Here is a 21240-nt window from a genome sequence, read left to right as displayed (position 1 = left end):
CACAACCCAAACACAGCACCTGGGCCTGAGCTGAGAAATACTAGTTGGCGGCCCCCTGGGCTCAGAACTCAGCCTGCTGGTCACTCCTGGGAGGGGCCCAAGGCCTGGGGCCGCCTCTGTGTACCTCTAGTGGGAGGGGAGCTGACCCCACAGAGAGGCTGAGCAGACCCCTCCTCCAACAGAGAGGCTCAGCAAACATCCATGCTCACACACCCTCCCACAATGAGGCTCAGCAAACAGCACAGAGACCCCCTTTCCTGACCCAGGACCTAGTGTAGAGGGCACCAGCGACTTCAACCTAGAGCACACTCTCCCCACTGTGACCAGCACAACTGTCCCAGCATTCAGCCTGATCTGGACATCACCAGCAGCAGAGGGGGTAAAGGAGAAAAAATAAGGAAAGCACTGTTCTGTGGTTTATTAATTGAGGGAAAAAAAAAGAAGAGAGCTTCTCTCCCCCTTTCCTTCCGAAATGGATGAAAAGCAGAGTCTACCCCTCCAAAAAAAAAAAAAAAAAAACCCCAAACATTCATGGTGTAGTTTTTATTGCTGTCAAAGAGCTTGGTATTCAAGTGCACAAGCTAATCTGCGTTCAGTGGGAAGGAAGTCGCTGAGATTTGAAAATTAGAAGTGGTCAATCTCCATTTACCTCGAGTCTTCACAGCTCATCACTGCCTCCACACAGAATTTACACATTAGGTATTAATTTCAAGGGGAGGGAACTTATCCCAGAGGCAAGAACTATTAATTAAACGGTAAAAAGATCTAATTTTGCATTTTCCAGGTAATGTACCCGCACAGTAGTACTCTTCAACTGTTTCCTTTAAGATTTGCAGGGTTAGTGAACTAGCAAATAACATAAACACACAGAGAGACGGATGAACAGCACACCGTGTGCAGAGAAATGAGACCTAAGGTAGCGCTGACCGCAGTGGGAGCAGCTCTTCCGCAGGGGCTCTGCTATGCGGGGGGGGGGGGGGGTTGGAGGGGCGTGCTTTGTGGCAGAGGGAAGCACGCGTCTAAGAAAAGCACTTCAAAGCCGGTTTGTTTTACCCTTCAACCTCACCAGGACTCGTGTGCACCCACTGTCCCTCCTGAGCGAGTACAGAATCGTGGTTCGCGTCCCTGCGACCTCGGTCCCTTCACCAAGGTCACTAATGCAGAATTCAGTAGTGTCGTTACAAAGGATGTGGGCTGTTTCCCTAGACCTCCCCAAAATACGTACTTAGGACCAATGCATAATTATTTTTCCAATTTGGTTTATAATTTTTTCCATGCCTCTTCCCTCCATTTTTTCCCCTAGAAAGTTCACCCTGCCTCTATTCAGGATGCTGGTTACAGTGCATCAGAGATAACACCCGTTATTTTTCGTTCTCTTGCTAAAAAAGATGAGGGGAGTGTGACTTTTAAAAAGCAAGGTAAAGTTTCAGAGGAAAGCCGGATGCGGGCGGGGGGCGGGGCTACAGCGGAGGGAGGCCGGGCGGGGCGGCCGGCCCCGGGGGCTTCCGCCCCGCCGGGCGTGCGCTGGAGGCGCCTCCCTCCGGGAGGAGAGGCGAGCACCCCGGCGGCAGGCTGCGGGGATGCTGTGCGGATGCGGTGCCGCCAAGCACAGGCGGTCAGCACACTCGGGGGACAGCCCTGCGGCAGGAGCCGCCGCCGGCCCTCCCCCCGGACACATGCAGCTGCCCGGGGGGGAGGGGGGCGGAGGTGGGGAGGGCTCACCACCTCCCGTTTTCGTCAGGACGCTGACAGCCGTCCACAGGTCCACTGTCAAAGTATAACCTCTCAAAGCAGACGAGCTCCGTGCTGTTTCCAACCACCTCAGAAGACAGGGTGATGGTGACACTGCCTTCTCAAAAGCGTCAACAGTCCTGCAGGCTGCGGGCCGAGGCTCCCCCACCCCCGACCCCCGGACACAGCGCCTCCGTGCGGGTGGCCGCCCTGCGCTCGGCGGGGGACCCGAGTCTGACGGTCGCCGGGGACAGAGGAGCTGCGCCCGGGGCACCGGGAGGACGCCGCACCTCGCCGAGTTCTCGGGCTCCATCCGCCTTGAAACGGACTGAAGGTGTTTCCACGCGGGCTCAGGTAGGAAGGGGCAAGGAAGCTCTGGAAGCTCAACGGGGCGAGGCGCGTGTCCGCCGCCGGCTCGCTCGGTGTGCTGCTGGCCCAGAGAACTCTCCCGGGGCCCCGCGCCCACCGCCTGGAGGCCACGGTGCCAGCAGATCGGGACGAGCAGGTGCTCTGAGGCCCGGGGGCCCGGGAGGAGCCTTGAAGATAGTGTGCTGGGGGTGCAGGGGGAGAGGGGGGGAAACTCCCAAGATAACTGGTAAAAACCCAAACCGGGATCTAAGTGTGGGAAGAGAAAGCGACCGAAGGCTCCCTCGGCAGACAGCGCTCTCGGAGGTGACGAGTCGGACGGCTCTCCGGGCGCCACCTCCCCCCAGAGCGACGCCCCGGAGACCGGCTTCCCGGGGGAAGCGCAGGGGCGAGGCTGGCGTCTCCATCCGCAGGCCTTCCGACTGCTTTACTCTTGGCTCAAGTTTTATTGGTCAATATTAGTCACCAGTTAATAAGAAAAATAGTTTCTAAGTGTCTTTTTCCCGCTCTGTGTGTGTTGTTCTGTTTTTAATTGAGTTAATTGGATACCACCGTCAGGTTATGTGTGTTCAATCACAGCCATTAATTATTCCTTTTTCTTAAACTCTTGGTTTCCATAGCTGGAGCCCTTCTCTATTTCAGTCACTCCTATTAGTCGGCGGACTCCAAAGGAAGCTTTAAAATAGGAAAAAGGCGAGGTTAGACGGATTGCTTTGCTGTCAAGCTGGGAAAATCAAGCGGGATGGCCTGCACCTTTGGCCTCAGACTCTCCCCCTGGGGCTGTGGGCCCCTCCCCCTCTTCCGTCTTCCCTGACGCGGCCGGCCATGCACCCTGTCCGGGGGCATCAGAGGCCCCTGCTCCTCCAGCCAGCGGGAGGTAGGGTGTGGGCTCCTGGAGGGGTGCAGTTCTCACCCAGGTGCCCAGAGAGACCGTGTGCCCATCCGCCTTGCGAGAATAAAAACGTCCTGGGAAACTTCAGACCATCACGCCAGCCCCCGCCCCTAAGTGCCCAAGTGCAACCCGAGTGGCCCAGGGCCCTCCCCACCCGGCTCTCAGAGCACTAGCCTCGCTGCTGCATGGATGCCTGGCGGGCAGATGGCCCTAGAATCTGGCTGTGGTCTGAGCAGCCGGAGCCACATTTGGCGGCCGGCAAGGCTCAGGTGGGAGCCCGGCTGCCAGGCCACTGCGGCGGTACAGGACTCCCAACCTCAAGCCATGCCTGCGTTCCCGTCCATTACCTGCCCCGACAAACCCCAGGAACGTCAGGATCAGCAGGGGAGATCCACTGGCGAAGACCCCCAAGACGAAACTGAAGAGAGGAGACAGGAGAACCGTGGCCCAGGAGAGGAAGTTCAGGAGCGTCCATGGCCGCCGAGCAGGTCTGAACTGCTCCCCAGGGAACACACCCTTCTGGTTGTACATCTCCTGCAGCGCGTCCTGGAAGAGGCAACCGGGAAAGTGGCTTCACATACTGCTGTCATAACACGACAGTGAAAAATGACTCTCCCCATAAACAGACTAGACGGACCACGCCTGCTGCAGGTGGGAGATGAAGTTGGAGTGACCATTGCGGGGAACCGTGGCGGCCTGTACCAAAAGCTTGAACGATTCCTTTCGACCCGGCAAGTTTCCTACAAAAACAATTAGCCAGTGCCGGGCGCACAGCACACACCTCTGACCCCCGGGACTGCGCTGCCAGCCGGCCCCTTCTCTCCCCACCACACTTTAAGGCAAGGGCGGCGGCTACCCCTTGCTGGGACTTCAGCCGTCTAGGCATCACCCCTGCCAGCTGCGTCACCCACGGAAAGCTACTTAACCTCCCCTTCCTCTGTGTCCTGGTGGCTAACGATGGAAGGAGGGAGGAGCAGGTGAGGACAGCAGAGCATCAACAGAGACATGGCGACGTGTGCTCCACACTGGGCAGCGGCCAGCTGAAAAACCAGAACGCCCAGCATAACAGGTTTCTCTGCAGCCATGCCAAGAAGCATGTTAGCGAGCATGGAGATACACTCGTGTTTTCAGTTTTCTGAAAGGAGTTAAGTCCCACATAATCCCATGTAAATGACAAGTATGCGTGACTATGTACTGGTATAGGATCAAGGTTGGAAAGATGCACACCCACTTGACCTGAACTTCTCGGGACAGTGGAATGTCACCTGTCTTCTTTATTTTCTGCGTTTAATTTTCTACAGTTGTGGGGGTTTTTACCTAAAAATGGGGCAAACACCTGGGGCAAACACCTGGCCTCGCAGCTTCTTCCAGCCTGTAGAGAGGCAGCTGCTCCTTCCGACCCAGGGCGCACAGGGTGGGCAACTTTCTGTGGCCTTTACACTGGAGCAGACTCCTGGGGGTGACCGCAGTGCTCCCCTGCGCCACCTGGAAGGCCCTCCCCGGCGCGGGGCAAGAACATCTTCAAGCCCAGTCGGCGTCTCCAATCTGAGCACCTGACGCTATGCCCGCGGGCCAGGCCTCCCTCTCCGCCCAGAGCTCCTGTTGGGTGGGAAACCGTGGTCCCCCGTACAGGGGGCACAGGGCCTCCCAGTGGGCTCACAGTCAATGGCTGTTCAGGTGAGGTGGGCCCAGGGGGACACTGACAAACCAGAAGGCAGGCCCTTGCCCTGCAGGAGAGCACATCGTGGCTGCAGATTTAGACCAGGTTTGTGACAGGGTGTCTCTGGACCATCTGTGCACCACCCACGTGCACACACATGGTCCACCCAGGGCCCGTCCTCCCTGGCAGGGTGCCCTGTGGGGTGAGCCCTCAGACAGTGGTGTGACCTCCGTCTGTCCTGACTTGTCAGCAATTCCATGCACAACTGAAAGGGCTCCTCTCCTTACACCCGTCCCACCAGCAGACGGCCCCCAGATGGTGGTCCCCCTTCCTGCAGGCCTGCTCTCCTTCCAGTGGTTTCTCCAGGAGCCCTGAGCACCCCCCAACCCCAGCTTTGTCGTTCCAGGAGGCACACGGCAGGGTCCAGGGCTAGCCAGGATCTGCCCACCATCTCCAGCCGGCTACTCAACTCCTCGGCTGGAGTCCCCTCGCCTGTGCTCTGCTGGCAGGCGGAGGTGCAGCTAAGCGAGGTGACCATCAATGGCTCTCCGGAGGACAGGCCTGCCACACATGTGCTGCTGCTGTGACCAAAGGCACAAAGTGCCACGCCTCTCAGAAGTGTGTGCATTACAGCAGGACCAAAGAGCTGAGTTTGGTCACTTCAGGGTCTGTATCTCCCTGGCAGGGGGCAGTGGGACCAAAAGTGTTCCAGACCCTGCCGTCTCTCCTCAAGACAGGGAGAAAAAGCAACTCGCGCTCAGCTGGGGAGTGACGCACAGCTTAGAAAAGTTCTGCAAAGGCAGACGGGGTTCTGCCGCCAGTCACAGGGCTAGCTAGTGTCTCACAGAAACGCTCCCACACTTGCATAGCTAGTTCATAAATGTTCACAGATGGGAAGACACTTAACTAAAACGGGGTGTCATCACATGGTGGAGCTCGGCATCTGAAAGGAATGGACTAAATCTGTCTATGTCCATGTGGACAGGCAGAAGAAACAACGGTCACTAGAAACAGAAAAAAATGGGAGAACATGACACGCAGTATGGTGTCCTTAATGCACATTAAAATATAAGTTATACAAAAAGCAGTATTATATGTTTCAATATTAAAGGAGAACATAGAAAAATATCCGTATAAATCAGTTACATCAAAACTTGTATCAGATTGTTTTAGAAAGCCCCCCTTACAGACTGGAGATGAGACCTGTGGTTTCCCCTCTAGAAACGTCATGCTTGTGGTGGGGGGGAGATCTCCATCCCCAGGCAGGGTTTACACCTGCACTACCTGTGCGTGGGCACTTCTACGGTAATATACGGTACTGCTCCCGTGCCGGGCACCTCTACTACAATATACGGTACTGCTCTGGCCTCCTGTGATCTGAGAGTAGCGTCCTACCATCCACCCACTGCAATCTGTTTTTACACTTAACATTCTCAAGATTCAGTTAGACTGATAATACACAGTTCATTCACTGTAACTGAATCACCGCAGATGAACACGAATACACAATGGCCTCTGTCCTAATTACACACCTTTAGCTTATTTCTCATTTCCTGCTAAATGCTGTTGCGTGCACGTCACTCCGTGGAAGAGTTTCAAACTTAAAACTCGACCCAGATCCAGAGACGCGCTCTCCGCTGCAGCCTCCTGCGTGCGCGGTCCCTCTGCCCATCCATCTACCTGATGCGCACACACTGCGCTTCTTTTCTGTTTAGGTTTCTTTATCTTCTGGAGAGGCTTTGAATGTTCTTGGAAATCACACATTTTATCCAAGTTTCCAAATGTATGCGCATGAAGTTACTCGTTTTGCTCCTCTGTTCTTTTCACTCCCTGCTCTTCGGTGGTGCCATCTTTTCTATCCCCATTAATACCGTCACTCTTTTTAAATTGGTCAGGCTTGCCCAAGGCTTTCTATTTTATTAATATTTTTATAGAAAAGTTTTGGTGCCACAGATTCACTCTTTTGTGGCGTTGCTTCCTGCTTCAATAATTTATGCTCTTTATTTTCTTTGCTCTTTCCCTGGGTTTACTCTATTTGGGGTGTGTGTGTACAATGCGTGTGTGGGGGTGTGTACATACGTGTGCACATGCCCGTTCTTTCTGTCCATCCTGTTCCACGCTTGTGCTTCCTGAACCTGATGAAACCCGTTCAGGGTTCCGGAAGCTGCATGTCACTGCCAACCACTCTTCCGAGCTTCTCCTCTGGACCTCCCCCTGGACATACTTTCCCGTCCGTGTCCTCACCTCCCTTTCGTGTCCCCACTTCCTCTGCGCTGCTGCTGGGCAGCGCCCTCAGCGCCTCCCAGTTTGCCGCCTCCCCCTGCGGCCGTGGCTTTACAGTCACTAGGCTTCCTATGCCTGTGCATTTTGCTGGGTTTTTCTCAGATCTGTTTCTTTCTTAAAAAGGTCTTGTTCCTTTGTTTTCAATTCCTTCTCTTTTGCTTAATCATTTCAAACACACTGCTTCTGGTTGCTGCCTGGGAGCCCCACAGCGCAAGCTTAGTTTTGTGTCTGTGTGTCTGTCGCACCTGCCCGTGGCGGGTCTTGCTGTGAGCGTGTCTCTGGCAGACGCTCGCCTGAGGGAGTCGGGGCAGCTTAGGCTTGGGGTCGTGTTCGTCCAGTTTCACACGTGCTTCTCTCAGGGATTCTAGGGCGATCATGTAGAACCACTTTTATGCTGCTGTTTTGGCTTTGTTCTTCCTAACCCGTGCTGTTAGTATAAATTCAAACCCTGCACCTGTCTGCGGATAGCACCATGATTATGAGTTACCAGGGAGACTTTTCAAGACCAAGAGGGGAAAGGCCAGCTTCTGAGTCACTTCCTGTGCTGGCAGGTACATTTTCCAGTTTCACTTCTCTGAGGGCGAAGCTCCCTGAGGATCCCAGCTTCACTGGGGTCTTCAGTTCTAGCTTCTGGCCTTGAGTGCAGGCAGACCTTCGTCTTCTGTTTCCACGTGGGCACTAAAACTCGACTTCAGGCTGTGGGGACCAGCAAACTCCACGAGCTTCCACCCACCGCCTTCCCTCCTGGATTTCGGCCCCCCTCTTTGATCCCTAGAGGGCTCCCCTACAATCTCAGAGCTTGCTGATGCATTTAAAATGCTATGTGTTACATACTGGCAGGATTTTCTGATTACCTAAGCCTCCCTTAATGCTGAAAATGAACACCTAGTGTCTGTATGTTTGTGTCTATAAAATAAACTGAAAGTAAGAGTCAGAGGTGAAGCGTCCTTGGGGGAGTGGAGAAGGGTGAGGTCATCATAGGAAGCCTGTCATGTCATCTAGATTGTAATAAGCCATATGTATACACACGTACAGTGTGTTATAGAGCTATAATTTCCTTTACGTGAGAAAAAGGAAATGAACATAATGAAGTGTTACCGGCCACGGGCACACAAGAGTTAGGATATCCTTTAGACTTTTCTCTGGTTTGTCAATTTCTCAGAAGCTAAGAAAAATGAAGGAAGAAGGAGAAGGATCAGAAAGAAGGATCTGAGGACGGCGCGGCGCTCCTGTCCCCAGAGCTAGGCCGTGGGACGCCCGCCTGCCCTGTGGGCCGCCCCTTCGACATCTCTTCATGAGACCCTGGGGTGCTGGGAGGGGGGCTAAGGCCTTTACCTTCTCCTGGTACAATTTATGAAGCCACTGAGCCGCTTCCTTTTCATCCAGTGGAATCTCTTCCAGAGGAAATCTCCTGTTTTATTAAGAAAAGTGAAAGCAAAGTGAATCACCAGATGACATCAGACTGGAAAGGGGAGAAACAAATCATTGTGCATCAGGGCTGGTTGTCTATCGTGCCTTTTCTATTCAAATCTGACTCTCAATTTCTGAAAACACACAAATGTCAAAGCAGCCTCTCCTTGGGCATACGCTGGTGCTCCGAGGGGGCCGGGAGGCGCTCTGTGTTCACGGGACCGTGGGAGCACCACACAAGGGACGCCCGGGAGCAGGTAGCTGAGCGGGCCCCGCCCCCAGCTCCACCACGAAGGCTCATCGTTTTTTCGCAAGAGTTCTGGTCTCTCTTAATAGTTCATTCCTTGGAAGTAACCTTGACTGGGTGTGTCTCATGATTACGAGTTTCACAAATGAAATCTACAGCTTCAAATATGAGGAGCAAGATAGATTTAGAAACTTTAATCTCAGTTAACAAATGACTGACTTCAATTAGGAAACGGACTTACATTTAACCTCACCACCAGCTGGCCTGCCAGCCCCACGAGGGGCAGTGTCTACCTGGTGAGACACGGCAGGGCAGGGGCCACGTGCCACGGCCACTGTAGTACCTCAACATTGCCGGGAGGGGCTGCCGAACACACGCGTGAGCTAGAATACTTAACCCGGGGCCTGGCTGCCCATCGGGGAAGGACCACAGTGAGAGAAGAGACAGGAGAAATTTCCACGGCCAGAGGTAAATCTCCTTGTTTCAAGGTGTCTCCATCTTTTTCTCTCTGAGAACTGAGAACGTCAGGTTTTGTGTGTTTTACCTGTTGGTCTTTACCATATTCTAAATGAAAACTTGAGAAATTTTACAAGCATGCATGTGATCAGACATCCGAGCAATGCTGGTGCCACACATCACGCAGCCTCTGGGAAACTCTACTGTATGCGCAAAGGAGTGAGGAAGACATATAACCTCCTAGTAAACAAAATGGGTTAACTTTGTGGACCATCAGTAGCAGGTATGGAGCTGACACAGAGGCGGGGCTGCACGATTTGTACACACATAGGGAATGCCCTGCCTTTCTGGCAGTGGAAAGGTGCTGGGGGGCTCCAGGAGTCCCCAGACCACAGATACCACTTCAGGAAGGAAAGGCATCCCCCAGGGCTCTGCCAAGGGGGCCGGGAGGTGCTTTGTGCTCATGGGACAGTGGGAGAACCACACAAGGGATGCCCAGGAGCAGTCAGAAGGGGTTTGTCTACAGAGAGAGACGACCACCAGTGTCAAACTCACATGATTGTGTTCCCCTGATTTCATATGTGTGACACATATGCCATATACAGGCTCTGCTGTACATCTATTACATGCAGGATAAAGTATATAAAATAACTTTAAGTGATGATAATAAATACAATATTTATTAAATACTTCATGAGGCAGAGAAGCTTGGAAAGTCAGAACATGGCAGTGACATGGCCCACCTCCGGGAATGACTCTGATCCCTGACCCTGAGCTTGTGTTTCAGACAGGGATCTACTCTCCAAGTGAAGCCTCAAATGCATTTCACAATGAGCCCAACCAGTGGCCCAGGACGGCTCCCCTCTGACCCCGAGATCCCTGCCCCTCTGGGCCGAAGTCACCAGTGCCAGCAAAAAGTCACTCCGGAAGCAGTGCAGCTTCTAGAAGTTTCCATAGGAGGGAGAGCCTGCACTGCCCCCTCAAGGAGATATCTGGGTTTCTACATGGGCTGAAAGGCCAGCACCCTGTGTCCACCTTGGGGAGCCCCCTGGGGCCTCCAAGGAGGTGGGAGGAGAGGGTGCAGGGGCCCCTCCCTTCCCACCCAACTACAAACTAGGCAGAAGGGCAACCATGTGGTCGTTTCCCTCCCTCTGCTCCCAGAGTGTGCCTGGAGCACAGCTTGCCTGCCTGAGGCCTGGGGGGGAATCCAGGGAAGGTACCCCCTCCACGCCCCACGGTGTTCAGGTTCCAGGGCAGGCCTTGGGACAGGCCCGTGAGCCGCAGCCACCTTCCCCCAAGCCCCACGGTTCTGCAGCTGCAGCAGCGAAGCCTTTCAGAAACTCTGTTCTCTCTGATCCCGCTGCCTGCCTCCACCTATCTCTACCCTCCTGCTCTGCATACAGTAGACACTCAATAAATGCTCACTGCACAAGTTAACCAGAACAGTTTCTGATAACCTGGGGACATTTTAAGGGCTACGTGGGGCCCCGCTTCCGACTGAGGTTTGCTTCTGGAGATTTCTCCGGTGTCCCTGCGGCCAGCCAGCCCCAGCAGCCCTGCATTAACCAACCGGATGTCCTTGAGGCAGGGCTGACTCTGAGCAGTGCGGCTGAGGCTGGCTGGGGTGGAACTCCAAGGCTCAGCCCAAGGTCGCCAGGAGCTGGAGGCCAGGTGCGTGGCCGAGGTCAGGGTGGCCGTACACCATGAAAGGGGGCCACGTGGGTGTTCCACTTGGGCTGGGACAGCTTGTCCTTCTCCTGCCTGTGAAAGTCCTACACACCGCAAATCTTAGCTCAGACGCTTCTTCCGAAAAGCCCCTGCTCCCTTCGAGGGGAGGGGTCACTCTTCCCTCAGAGCTTCTGAAACATTCTGCATGCACCTCGCACCCCACTCCTTGGCTTCCTACTGTCCTCCCTGGTGCGGGTCCTGGCTGGATGGTGGAACTCCGCACCACCCCCACGTGGGAGCAGCGGGGAGGTGAGAGGGGCGGTGCGCCGCGAGCCCCGCCCCGCCCGGCCCCGCCCCCGCGGGAGCAGGCTGAGCTCACCTCACACACATGTCCGCCTCGTACTTCTTCCCGTACAGGATCCCCAGCAAAGACGGGTTCTTGTTTCCTCGGAAATTCAGCGTGACGTCGTAGACAGCTGCGACTGCAGGGAGGGGCGCAGAGGGTGAGCGGTGCCAGCTGACATCCTGCAGCCCGGCCCACCGCGGTTTGCACCTGGATCGCTGGCTTCTGCGGGCTCCCATCTCTTACTGGCGCATCCAGCTGACTCACATCACCGGACTTACGGCACGTTTGAGTTTCAAGTTGCTGTCTGGCTGCTTCCTACCCGCCTGCTCTTTGTCCCTTTCTTTTATCTTGCCTCCTTTTGGCTTAATTTGCTATATACATGTATTCCCCCCCCCCCTTTTAAGGTTTTGGTTACACACTTTTTAATTTAATTATCACTTCAGTTACTTTCCATTAACTAGTATTTTATCACCTCAAAAATGACCCAAGAATCTTACAGCACGTAAGGTCCGCTTACTCGATTCTCCCTGTGAGGCTAGCGGCCTCCCGTATTCTACGCGCAATTCACTGATTGGCGTTTTGGCAAATCACTGACTTCGCGGCTAGCTCTGCTCGGGGCGCAGGGGCGGCGCGGTCCCGGCGGGGCGCTCACCTGTCCCGCGGAGGCACTGGACCGCGGTGGTGAAGCCCTTGGTCCGAGGCAGCAGGTGGTACTTGAGGGCGGGCAGCCCTTTGGAGGCGGCCACCTCCATGCTGACGCGGTGCTTCTTCTCCGTGAAGCGCGTGCCCTCGCAGTACAGGAGAAACTGGGCCGGACCCGGGACGCGGGTCAGCGCGGGCGCCGAGGCCGGGCGCCACCCCGCAGGCCCCGTGACGCCCGCGCGCGACCCCGGCCCGCGGCAGTCTTGTGGGGAGGACACCCGCCCCCGTCCCGCGCGCGAGCAGCGAGGCGCGAGCAGAGAGGCTGCGCCGTTCCAGCCGCGGCCACGCTCGCGCGCAGACAGCTTTGCCCTTCCAAGGAGTGAAAAGACGCCTCTCCCAGAGAAGGCGCAGCGCGCCCCCCGACAGCAGCGTTCGGAGGGCGCCCGGAAGCCGTCTTGCACCCACTAGCCCAACGCGAGTCACAGACGCCGGGCACGTAAGAGCCGGTTCTCGAGGAACTGCCGTCAGGGACCAGTAAGAGGGGTTCGGCGGGGAACTCGGGCCTAAACCGACTGACGCGAGCTTCGGGACGGCCGTCCACCAGCCTCCGTCCGCTCGGGCCGGCCCCGCCCTGCCCCGAGGGGCAGCTCTCTTAAGTGCAGGGCCAGCCTCCGCGGAGCCCAAGCACACGGCGACCCGCGGGCGGCAGCTCCCTCACCTGGCTCCACACGAGAGCCTGCCTGCAGAGAGGCTCCTCAGCCCGGGCGCTCGGCAGACGGAGCGCCGACTCAGCCCAGCAGGCTCTCCTCCGGCGGCCGGCTGTGCAGTGGGGGCGCCCTGCGCACAGCGGGTCCCACGGGGCCGGCGGGAAGCAGGCGGTCCTCGAGGCCCCGAGGGGCGGGGCACAGCTTCCCTGGTGCTCAGAGGGCCTGCTCGGTTGACAGCTAACAACTCGGGCTGCCTTCCTGGCACCGCGGGGCTCCCCTCACGCTGCCTCACTCACCCACATGTATTCGGGGTAGTCAGCCAGGCGCTTCAGTCCTTCGATGACGGTGTCCCGGTCTTCCTCCCACTTCCGTTTGCAGAATACGATCTCCAGGAAGTACCAGGTCCAGCCGATGAGGGGCACGTAAAGCAGCTCCCTTTTAGCCAGGACTTTGGAACTCTGGGGGGGAGGGGGCAGCTGGTGCATCAGGGCCGCCGGGTCCCAGAGGGCAGCACTGCCTCAGGCCACCCCCAAGACTGGCTGTCATCGGGAGCCCCTGACTCTGAGTGTGGGGACCAGCACGGCCCAGACGAGGAAACCATGGAAAGACCTGGCTGGCACAGGCCGATGCTGGCAGGCGGGCGGGCGGGGAGCCCAGGGCACAGACTGCACACTGGACTCCTGGGGCTGCTCTGACCACCAGGCCCAGGGGTCCCTGGGGATGATGCCAGGGTCATATCCCACAAGCTTCCAAGCAGAGGCCCCCTCGGCCTGTCTTATCTGAGGCAGCTGAGCTGACCAGGGAGGAAGGAGCTATGAGAGGAAGTGCAGCGACACCTGATCACTCGAGCCAGCCCCCCGGGGAGCTGGGGGCAGCCTGCAGCCCCAGGCACCTGCGGGCAGCCATTCACCCGGACTCCTAGCTTGGAGGGACTGGGGCGAGACCCAGAGGCAAGGGAAACCCAGAGCCACGCCCGCACCTCCTGGGGCCCCGGGCCCCCGCGCTGCTCACCCCCAGCACACCGAATCGCTCGCACATGGTCCACCCGCAGAGGAAGTCGATTTCGAAGTTGTGATTGAGGATAATGACCGCGTGCTCCTTCCCAAAGCGGGCCACCGTGGCCTGGTCGGTGAACAGGGTGCACGCAGTGCACGACCACCACTCCAGTAGCATGACCAGCTCTGTAGACACACGGGGAGGGATGTCAGCGAGGTGTGGGTGGCCACCCTCCGGGCCCTCCCTTCCCGCTCCTGATGTGGGTGGGGCTCCTACAGCCTTCATCCAGACTGGGATTTTCTGCTAGAAAGGAGTTTTGATGGCTTATATTTAATAAATTAAGGTTTCTAAAATTATAATTACCCTCTCTAAGCAGAAGTCGGGGAGAAGTCAAATGAAAAGCAGGAGAGATGGAGGAGGAAACACATTTTACGTGGACTTTTCTCTAATCATTGTATCTAAAGGACGTGATTTAAAATATTTTTTCTTAAAAATCAGATATTCCATAAAATAGTACAGTGAGCAAAACATTCACTTAATAGAACACACCATTATCATCATCATCATCATATTATTATTACTATCGACAACCACTTCTGAGTACCGACGGGACACCAGGAGCTCTGCTCTGTAAGTCGCACCTGGCACCTCATCTAACTCTCAGGCACCTCGGGGTGGCGCTACTATTGTTCCCAAAGCCCAGAGGAAAGGTAACTTGTCCGTGAGTGCTGGAGCTCCGACTTAAGCCCAACACGCCGACTCCAAGGCTCTGTGGAAGGTTTCAGAGGAAGCTTCAAAACGCAGAAGTAACAGCAAACTCGGGCCTGGTCCGGCCATAAAGGGACCTTAAACTTACATATGTCAAGCACAGTCACTCTCATCCACATTACTCTTTACAGAAAGTTTAGGTGGATTTCTTCATCTTCCTGTCGGACTCCGATTCTCCCGTGCGCCGTGGACTGACGGGAAACCACACGCTGCATCCACGGAATAGGGGAGAGGCGGCTGCGGGCACACAGCCAGCCCGCGGCGGTGGCCAGCATCACGCCCACCATGGCCAGGCACCCTGGAAGGGTGGTCTTAGATCAGAAAGGACGGCTCCCAGGCTCAGGAAGGTGGCCAGACAGCCTGTCCTTTGTGAGCTGGACACCAACCCCTCCGCTTTCGGAGGGGACCAGCCCTGGAAGACAGAGGCTGGGGAACGCTGACAGGCAGGCAGCCCGGTGTTTAGAGAGGCTCCAAGCCTGACCGCCTGGGCCCATCTCCCCGGTTACAGGAAGGGGCCGACAGTGGCTTCCTCACAGGGCTGCCGGGAGCGCGGAGTGGGGACCAGAACATGAAGTTAACACCTGAGAACCAGGGGGCCAGGGCTGGTTCCCCTCCCCAAGAGCGTCCCCACCAGCCCAGGTGGAAGTGTGGGGACACACAGCTCTGTCCCACAGGCTGGGGTCCCAGCTTCCTCTTCAGCACAAGGCGTGGCTGGGCGAAGGCTGTCTCTCGGACACCCCCACACTTCTGGGCCCGATGGCCAATCGGAGGAGGGGCCCTAAGGGGGCCAGTGAGGAGGAATGAAGTGCAGACAGACAGACAGAAAGACGCAGGTGGTTGTTCTCAGCATCCTGGAGGGGGCGCCAGCAGAGGCCCACCTGCGGGAGGCGGCCTTTCCACGCAGCGCTCTCCCGCCAGCTGCCAGCACCCGCGGGGCGGCGGCTCAGCCTTTCTAGACACACTGGCCTCCCGGTGGACGGATGTGCTGCCGCGGACGAAGCTGGTCTGCTCACAGCCGGTCTGGGGACTATTTCAAATTAGGAGTTTTGCCGGTTGGCTCCTGGGTCCAGCACTAATTTTTTTGTGACTTCTTTTCATTCAAACACGGGCTTGCCCTTGCACACATGTGAGCAAGCCGTTCTCTGCACACTTCAACCAATGATTTTTGGAAAAAACTCAAAATCTGCCTGTCGGTAGTAACCTTCTGGGCAGTGCTGCCCACAGATTCTACACACTGACGCGACATCTGAGAGGCGACATCTGCTTCCCCGGTGAGAAGGGCAGAACCTTGGCTGGGTCAGCAGGGAGCCAGGGCCCAAGCCGGGAGGCCTGGCTCCACGTCTGTGCCCTTCACACGGCACGGAGGCTCCTCAGCCCGAGGACGACAGGGTCACACCAGAAATGGGCTCAGGGTGGGCAGCGTAAGGTGCCAGGCATCACAGACTGAGGAAGGTGTGGCCGCAGACTTGAGCACAAAGCAGTGGCCCAGGGCCACCTAGACAGAGCTGTGACTCCCGCGCTCACCATGAGCCACGCAGTTGGGGAAGGGCTTCCACCAGCTCGACTCGGGCTCACATGTTTGAGAAATAAGCAAGTGAGAACCTCCCCAAATCCGCTACCTCCTGGGGGCAACTCCCACAGCGCGGGGGTGTTCCTCCCAGACAGACAGGGGATTTTACATAAATCTTAATTTCTACCTCAAGTTTTCTTATTTTTATGCTTTTCCCCCCTACTTTCTTGTCTTAAAAAAATGAACTTGTCTTTGCTTTTTTTTAATATACTCTTTTTAAAGTATGGTCAGTTTATAATGTGTCAATTTCTGGTGTGTAGCTTTAAAAATCCACCTTTTCTAATCGTTTGGAAGTTCTGTTTGACTTCTCTGTCCTCTTCCCTACACGCAGTTAACAAAGCCTGGCGGTGAGATCCCCGCTCTGTTCCCAACAGACACGAGAAAGACAGTCTAACTGTGACCGTGCCGTTCCGGGTACACGGGCTGCGGGTGTCAGCCCCGTGCACTTGCAGCCTCGCAAACTGGGCATCGTTACTGCTGGTAAGACTGTTTAGACTCACCTGCTAACCAGTGTCTCTGGTGCCGGACCCTGTAACTCAGACCCGACTTTGAGGATGGCTTCTGTTCTCACTGAAGAACACGCTTTACGGAAACGTCAGGTGAAGGCGGGCGGGCGGTGATCAGCTCCCTTTCTGTTTCCTTCGGACTGTTCCTCTGTCTCCTCGGGAAGCTCCCTCTACTGGACGTAGAGTTCTGGGCTGGGCTGCCGCAGCCCAGGGCCCCGGGCTCTAGCCACGTCCGCAGGGGCTCCGTCCGCCTTCAGAGGTGTTCCAGCTTTCCCTTCTGGGGGTTTGTAAGATCTTCTTTTTGCCTCTGATGGTCTGTGATTTCTCTATGATGGGCAGAAGGGTGGATTTCTGTTTATCCAGCCTGCCTGGTGCCCACGTGTCTCCCAGAGCAACAGGATCGTGTGTTTCATCCACCCAGGGAAGTTCTCAGCCACCATCTCCTCCAGTGAGAACTTCTCCTTACTCTCCCTGCTGGGCCAGGGGTCCAAGATGGCTTCACAGACCTGCATCCTCTCCTCACACCTTTAACTCAGATTTTATACTTTTCATCTGGTCGCTCACTCTGCGGCAGTCTGATGACTTCTTCACATTTATGTCTGGTTTACCTACTCTCTCGTTAGCTGCATCTAATCTGTTGTAAAATCCAATCACTAGGTTTTTTTACTTCAAAAAACATTATAATTACAATTTTTATTCACCGAAGTTCTATTTGGCTGTTCTTCAAATCTGGTCACCTGGGCTGTCTTTTGTCTGTCTGTTGCTGTATGTTTGTTGTTCTTGAGCTCACATATGGTTTGCCTTCATCTGTGTGGCTCCTCAGGCCTGAATTACAGACACTTCCCCCCAGGGCATACTTCTCTTGGCCTCTGCTGACCCACGGGAACTGCTAGCTTCTCACTTCAGCCGTCTCTCAGGATTCTGTTTTGTTTTTGTTTTTAATTGAAGTACAGTTGATTTACAATGATGTTAGTTTCAGGTGTACAGCACAGGGATTCAGTCATACATACATACATTTCTTTTCCAGATTCTTTTCCATTATAATTTATTACAAGATATTGAATATAGTTCCCTATGCTGTACAGTAGGACCTTGTTGTTTATTTTCCATATAGTAGCTTGTATCTCTGAATCCTAAACTCCTAATTTATCCTCCTTTTCCCCTCTGATAACCATAAGTTTGTTTTCTATGTCTGTTAGTTGGTTTCTGTTTTGTAAATAAGTTCGTTTGTGTCATTTTTAAGATTCCACATGTAAGTGATGTCATATGGTATTTTTCTTTCTCTTTGTGACTTACCTCACTTAGTGTGATGATCTCCAGGTCCATCCATGTTGCTGCAAATGGCATTATTTCATTCTTTTTTATGGCTAAGTATTATTCCATTGTATAAATACACATCTTCTTTATCCACTTATCTGTCAACAGACATTTACGCTGCTTCCATGTCCTGGCTGTATGTATAATTTTTCAATTATAGTTTTTTCCCGGACATATGCCTAGGAGTGGGATTGCTGGATCATATGTAACTCTATTTTTAGTTCTTCAAGGAACTTCCATACTGTTTTCCATAATGGCTGCACCAATTTACAGTCTCACCAGCAGTGTGGGAGGGCTCCCTGTTCTCCACACCCTCTCCAGCATTTATCATTTGTAGACTTTTTGATGACAGCCATTCTGACCAGCGTGAGGTGATACCTCATTGTAGTTCTGATTTGTATTTCTCTGACAGTGACATTGAGCATCTTTTCATGTGCTCAGGATCCTGGTTTAGACTCAGCCCCTTTCTTGCAGCTGCCCAGGAATTTGGCTGTTTTGCAGTGTTTTACCTTCATAAGACTGCTGGAAGTGGAGTCGACAGCTTTCATTAACTAGTATTTTCCCTTCTGCTATGCATTCCTCTCCCCAGTGACACCCATGAGTAACTCATCTGTATATTTTATATGGTAGGATTTCTGACTCTCCCTCTGACACACGCAGAAAAAAGGTAGCCCATTATTTAGTAAAAAATCACCTGGGAATTGAAACGACTGCCCTTCTAAGGTGAGAAGCCCGGGAGGGGCTGCTGTCCCTTCCCAGGGGGGCCGCATGCACTTGGGCTCAGTCACCCCCACAGCCGCCACAGCTGCCATCTACCTGCTCCTGCACTAGGCAGGGTGACGGGGTGACGGGGCGATGGCGTCAGGTGCACAGAGTCACTGCTGCCCGTGCGACATCAAATGTGTGTTACTTTCTCTTTATTGTAAAAGAAACGTGCTCTTCTGCTAAGATCTTCTGCTAAACAGCACACCCTGAATAAGCAGTGTCCCACCTTCCTCGGCTCCCCGGAGGCACGTTTTCTGCTCATCCTGCAGCGTTTTCCTGTGCAGGTGCAGCCACAGCACACACACGTCTTCAACAAGCAAGGAAACAGTAGCAACTATGCACTTGGTGCTACAGATTCCTTTTTCACTTAAACATGTGTCTTGAGGGTGGTCCTCTCCCAGTAAAGAGAGATCACCCTTGTTGCTCTGGACGGTTGTGCAGGATTCCATCCAATGGACAGAGTGGAGCTGGTCTCCATTCATGGGCATTTAGGCTGCTGCCAAGTTCTGTGCTAATATCAAAATGATAAAGCGAGACTACCTGTGCACATGTGTACTTCTGCAGGTATCTTTCTAGGTTACATTCTTATTTTGTGGAAAAATTGGGTCAAAAAATAGACCCGTTTTAAATTGCTGATCACTCCTGACCAAAGCTGCCGACCAAAGATGTGCCTTGTCACCCAGACCCACAGTGTGAGCATCCACCGTCGTCAGCAGTGGGTGTTGCTACCAGGCTTTTAAGTCTCCGTCCATCTGACGGGCAAAGACTGATTGTATATGTACAAACGCACACACATCACAAGTGCATACAGGTGACACCTGTACACGTCTGAACACATGTATTTAAGAGACGGGTGAGAGTCTTCTTCTTTCAGAGAAGGATGCTGAAATATTTACACGTGAAGTGACAGGCCACACGAGGGTGGCCTCACAGTGCTCCGGAGCCAGGGAGGCTGGGGGGTCGAGGGGATACGAGACTGGCCACGTCCTGGCAGTGGTTAGGGCTTGGTAGCCATGAGCTCTGCTTACTATTGTTTGTTTTCAAACATCCCAAGTTCTAAGGAGTCAACCTCAGTGTCCCGAGCTCCTGGTCAGGGAGTGAGAGGTGGCCCACTGCCCTCCGTCACCGCAGCAGGAGTGAATATCCAGCCCCGGGGGCCCTGCACACAGGAGCATCAGACTGGTCTGCACAGGGGTCAGGGGTCCTCCAGCAGAAAGGGCCCCCCCCCAGCCACCCGCCCCCCCCGCCGCGCGTCCCCGCCGCACTCACGGCTCCAGAGTGAGTAGGCGAGGCGGCAGTTGAGCCGGCGGTACAGCTGCTTGTTCACGGGCCAGAGGATGAGTGTGCAGAGCTGGACGAAGTTGATGACCAGCCCGCTGACCACAAAGACGAAGCCGATGAGGAGGTGCACGACGAACTGGGTCTTCAGGAAGGCGAGCAGGCCCATGGCCACAGCTCAGTAGCGCGTGCAAGGTCCCTCACTGAGAACGGCCGTCCTGGAAGGAGAAGCAGTGGTCAGGGAGTGCCTGGGACCCCCGGAGGAGGGGCTGCAGGCGGAGGAGAAACCCACGGTCCTCAAGCCAGAGCCAGACCTGTGCGGCCTGTGAGCCAGCAGCTCACCTGCAACATCCTCTGCATCTGTCCCGTCTACAGTGACACACGGTAGACAGGTGAGCGAACACACACCATTCACACGGGCGTCATGTGCACACGCACACACCATGCCACACCATATACACATACGCCACACCACACACACACATCACATACACACATACACCAGACACACACACACACACTCCCATGCATACAAGAAAGGAAGAAAGAAAAGACTAGCAGAAATGTACACAAATATTAATAGTGATTGTCTCCAGGTAAAGGCATTATGGGTAATTTTTCTTTTCTTTTTTAGCATCTTATTTAAAAGATCAAACCAGCACACCAAATCTCTATAAAAACACTTCAACAACAACAACAAAAAAACACTTCAACGAATGTCTTTTAACCCCCGAGCCGTTGTGCACTTTCTTAGCTGAAAACCTTTCATTTTGGCCTCTGACGCAGAAGCGGGGACCCCAGGACTTAGCCAGCCTCTCCCTTCTCCTCAACACCGGTTTCCTGGCTTCAAAGGCAAAGCCAGAAGCTGGCCTTGCCTGGCGGTGCCTGCCCTGTGCGCTGCCCTGAGCCCCTTGTGTGGACAGAAGCAGGCGGGCAGTGGGGGTCATGCCCCGGCACCATCGAGCCGGCCTGGTGACATCCCAGTGGCCGCCCGCCACCAGCCCCACCCTGGGTCCTTGGTCCTTGGGAGAGGTGACCACACGCTCTCCTTGGTGCTGCAGGGGGAGCGGGCTCTGGAGGCTTCCAGGTGCGCCACACCGAGCACACGGTGGCACGAGGGACCTGGCTGCCCCCCACCCGAGGTGCCCGTGCCCGGAGAGGCCCAACTGTGCCAGCAACAAGGCCAGTGACTCCCGGGGCTGAGTTGTAGGCAGGACGCCCCCTGCCTGCCCCAGGCCCCAGCGGCCATGGAAGGAGGATGCCCTGGAGGACATGGGAGGGGCTGAGACCCGGCCTGGGCCTGGGAGCCTCCGGGAGGCGGCCCTTCAGACGGGATGCACGTGAGGTGTCTCTGCCGCTACACGGTGGGTCACAAGAGCGTCAACGCAGAAAGCGAACCATTACTCTGGTGAGTCAGCTGACTGGGCGCCCACCCGGGATGCAGAGGGGAGACAGCACCGCAGGGGCCACTCCCGAGCCCCCCAGGCCCCGGCACCCTGTCGCCGCCCCTCTTCGACGGGCGAGCAAGGGAAGCCCAGAGGCTAAGTGGCTTGTTCAGGGCCACACAGCACAGAGTGGGAGGGCTGGACTCCGATTCCGGTGAGGAGACCCGAGTCCACACTCCTTTGCGGG

At 55.2% G+C, this 21240-nt stretch overlaps 1 protein-coding gene across 3 annotated transcripts in view; it reads right to left on the bottom strand.

The window, feature by feature from the left end:
* Positions 1 to 528: 528 nt before the first annotated feature.
* Positions 529 to 21240, bottom strand: part of AGPAT3 (1-acylglycerol-3-phosphate O-acyltransferase 3) — a 78631-nt gene continuing 57919 nt past the window's right edge. For all 3 annotated transcript variants that reach the window (XM_064476457.1, XM_064476460.1, XM_064476465.1), the window contains 8 exons: positions 19600 to 19826; positions 13420 to 13589; positions 12705 to 12866; positions 11712 to 11865; positions 11093 to 11195; positions 8268 to 8343; positions 3337 to 3535; positions 529 to 2772 (listed from right to left, as the gene is read on the bottom strand). In XM_064476457.1, coding sequence (XP_064332527.1) covers positions 2684 to 2772; positions 3337 to 3535; positions 8268 to 8343; positions 11093 to 11195; positions 11712 to 11865; positions 12705 to 12866; positions 13420 to 13589; positions 19600 to 19777 — 1131 coding nt within the window. In that variant the 5' untranslated portion in view covers positions 19778 to 19826 and the 3' untranslated portion in view covers positions 529 to 2683. The remainder of the gene's footprint in view (positions 2773 to 3336; positions 3536 to 8267; positions 8344 to 11092; positions 11196 to 11711; positions 11866 to 12704; positions 12867 to 13419; positions 13590 to 19599; positions 19827 to 21240) is intronic.

This window comes from Camelus dromedarius, chromosome 2, assembly GCF_036321535.1.
Source record: "Camelus dromedarius isolate mCamDro1 chromosome 2, mCamDro1.pat, whole genome shotgun sequence".
NCBI classification, from domain to species: domain Eukaryota; kingdom Metazoa; phylum Chordata; class Mammalia; order Artiodactyla; family Camelidae; genus Camelus; species Camelus dromedarius.
This window is presented reverse-complemented; position numbering and strand designations above follow the sequence as displayed.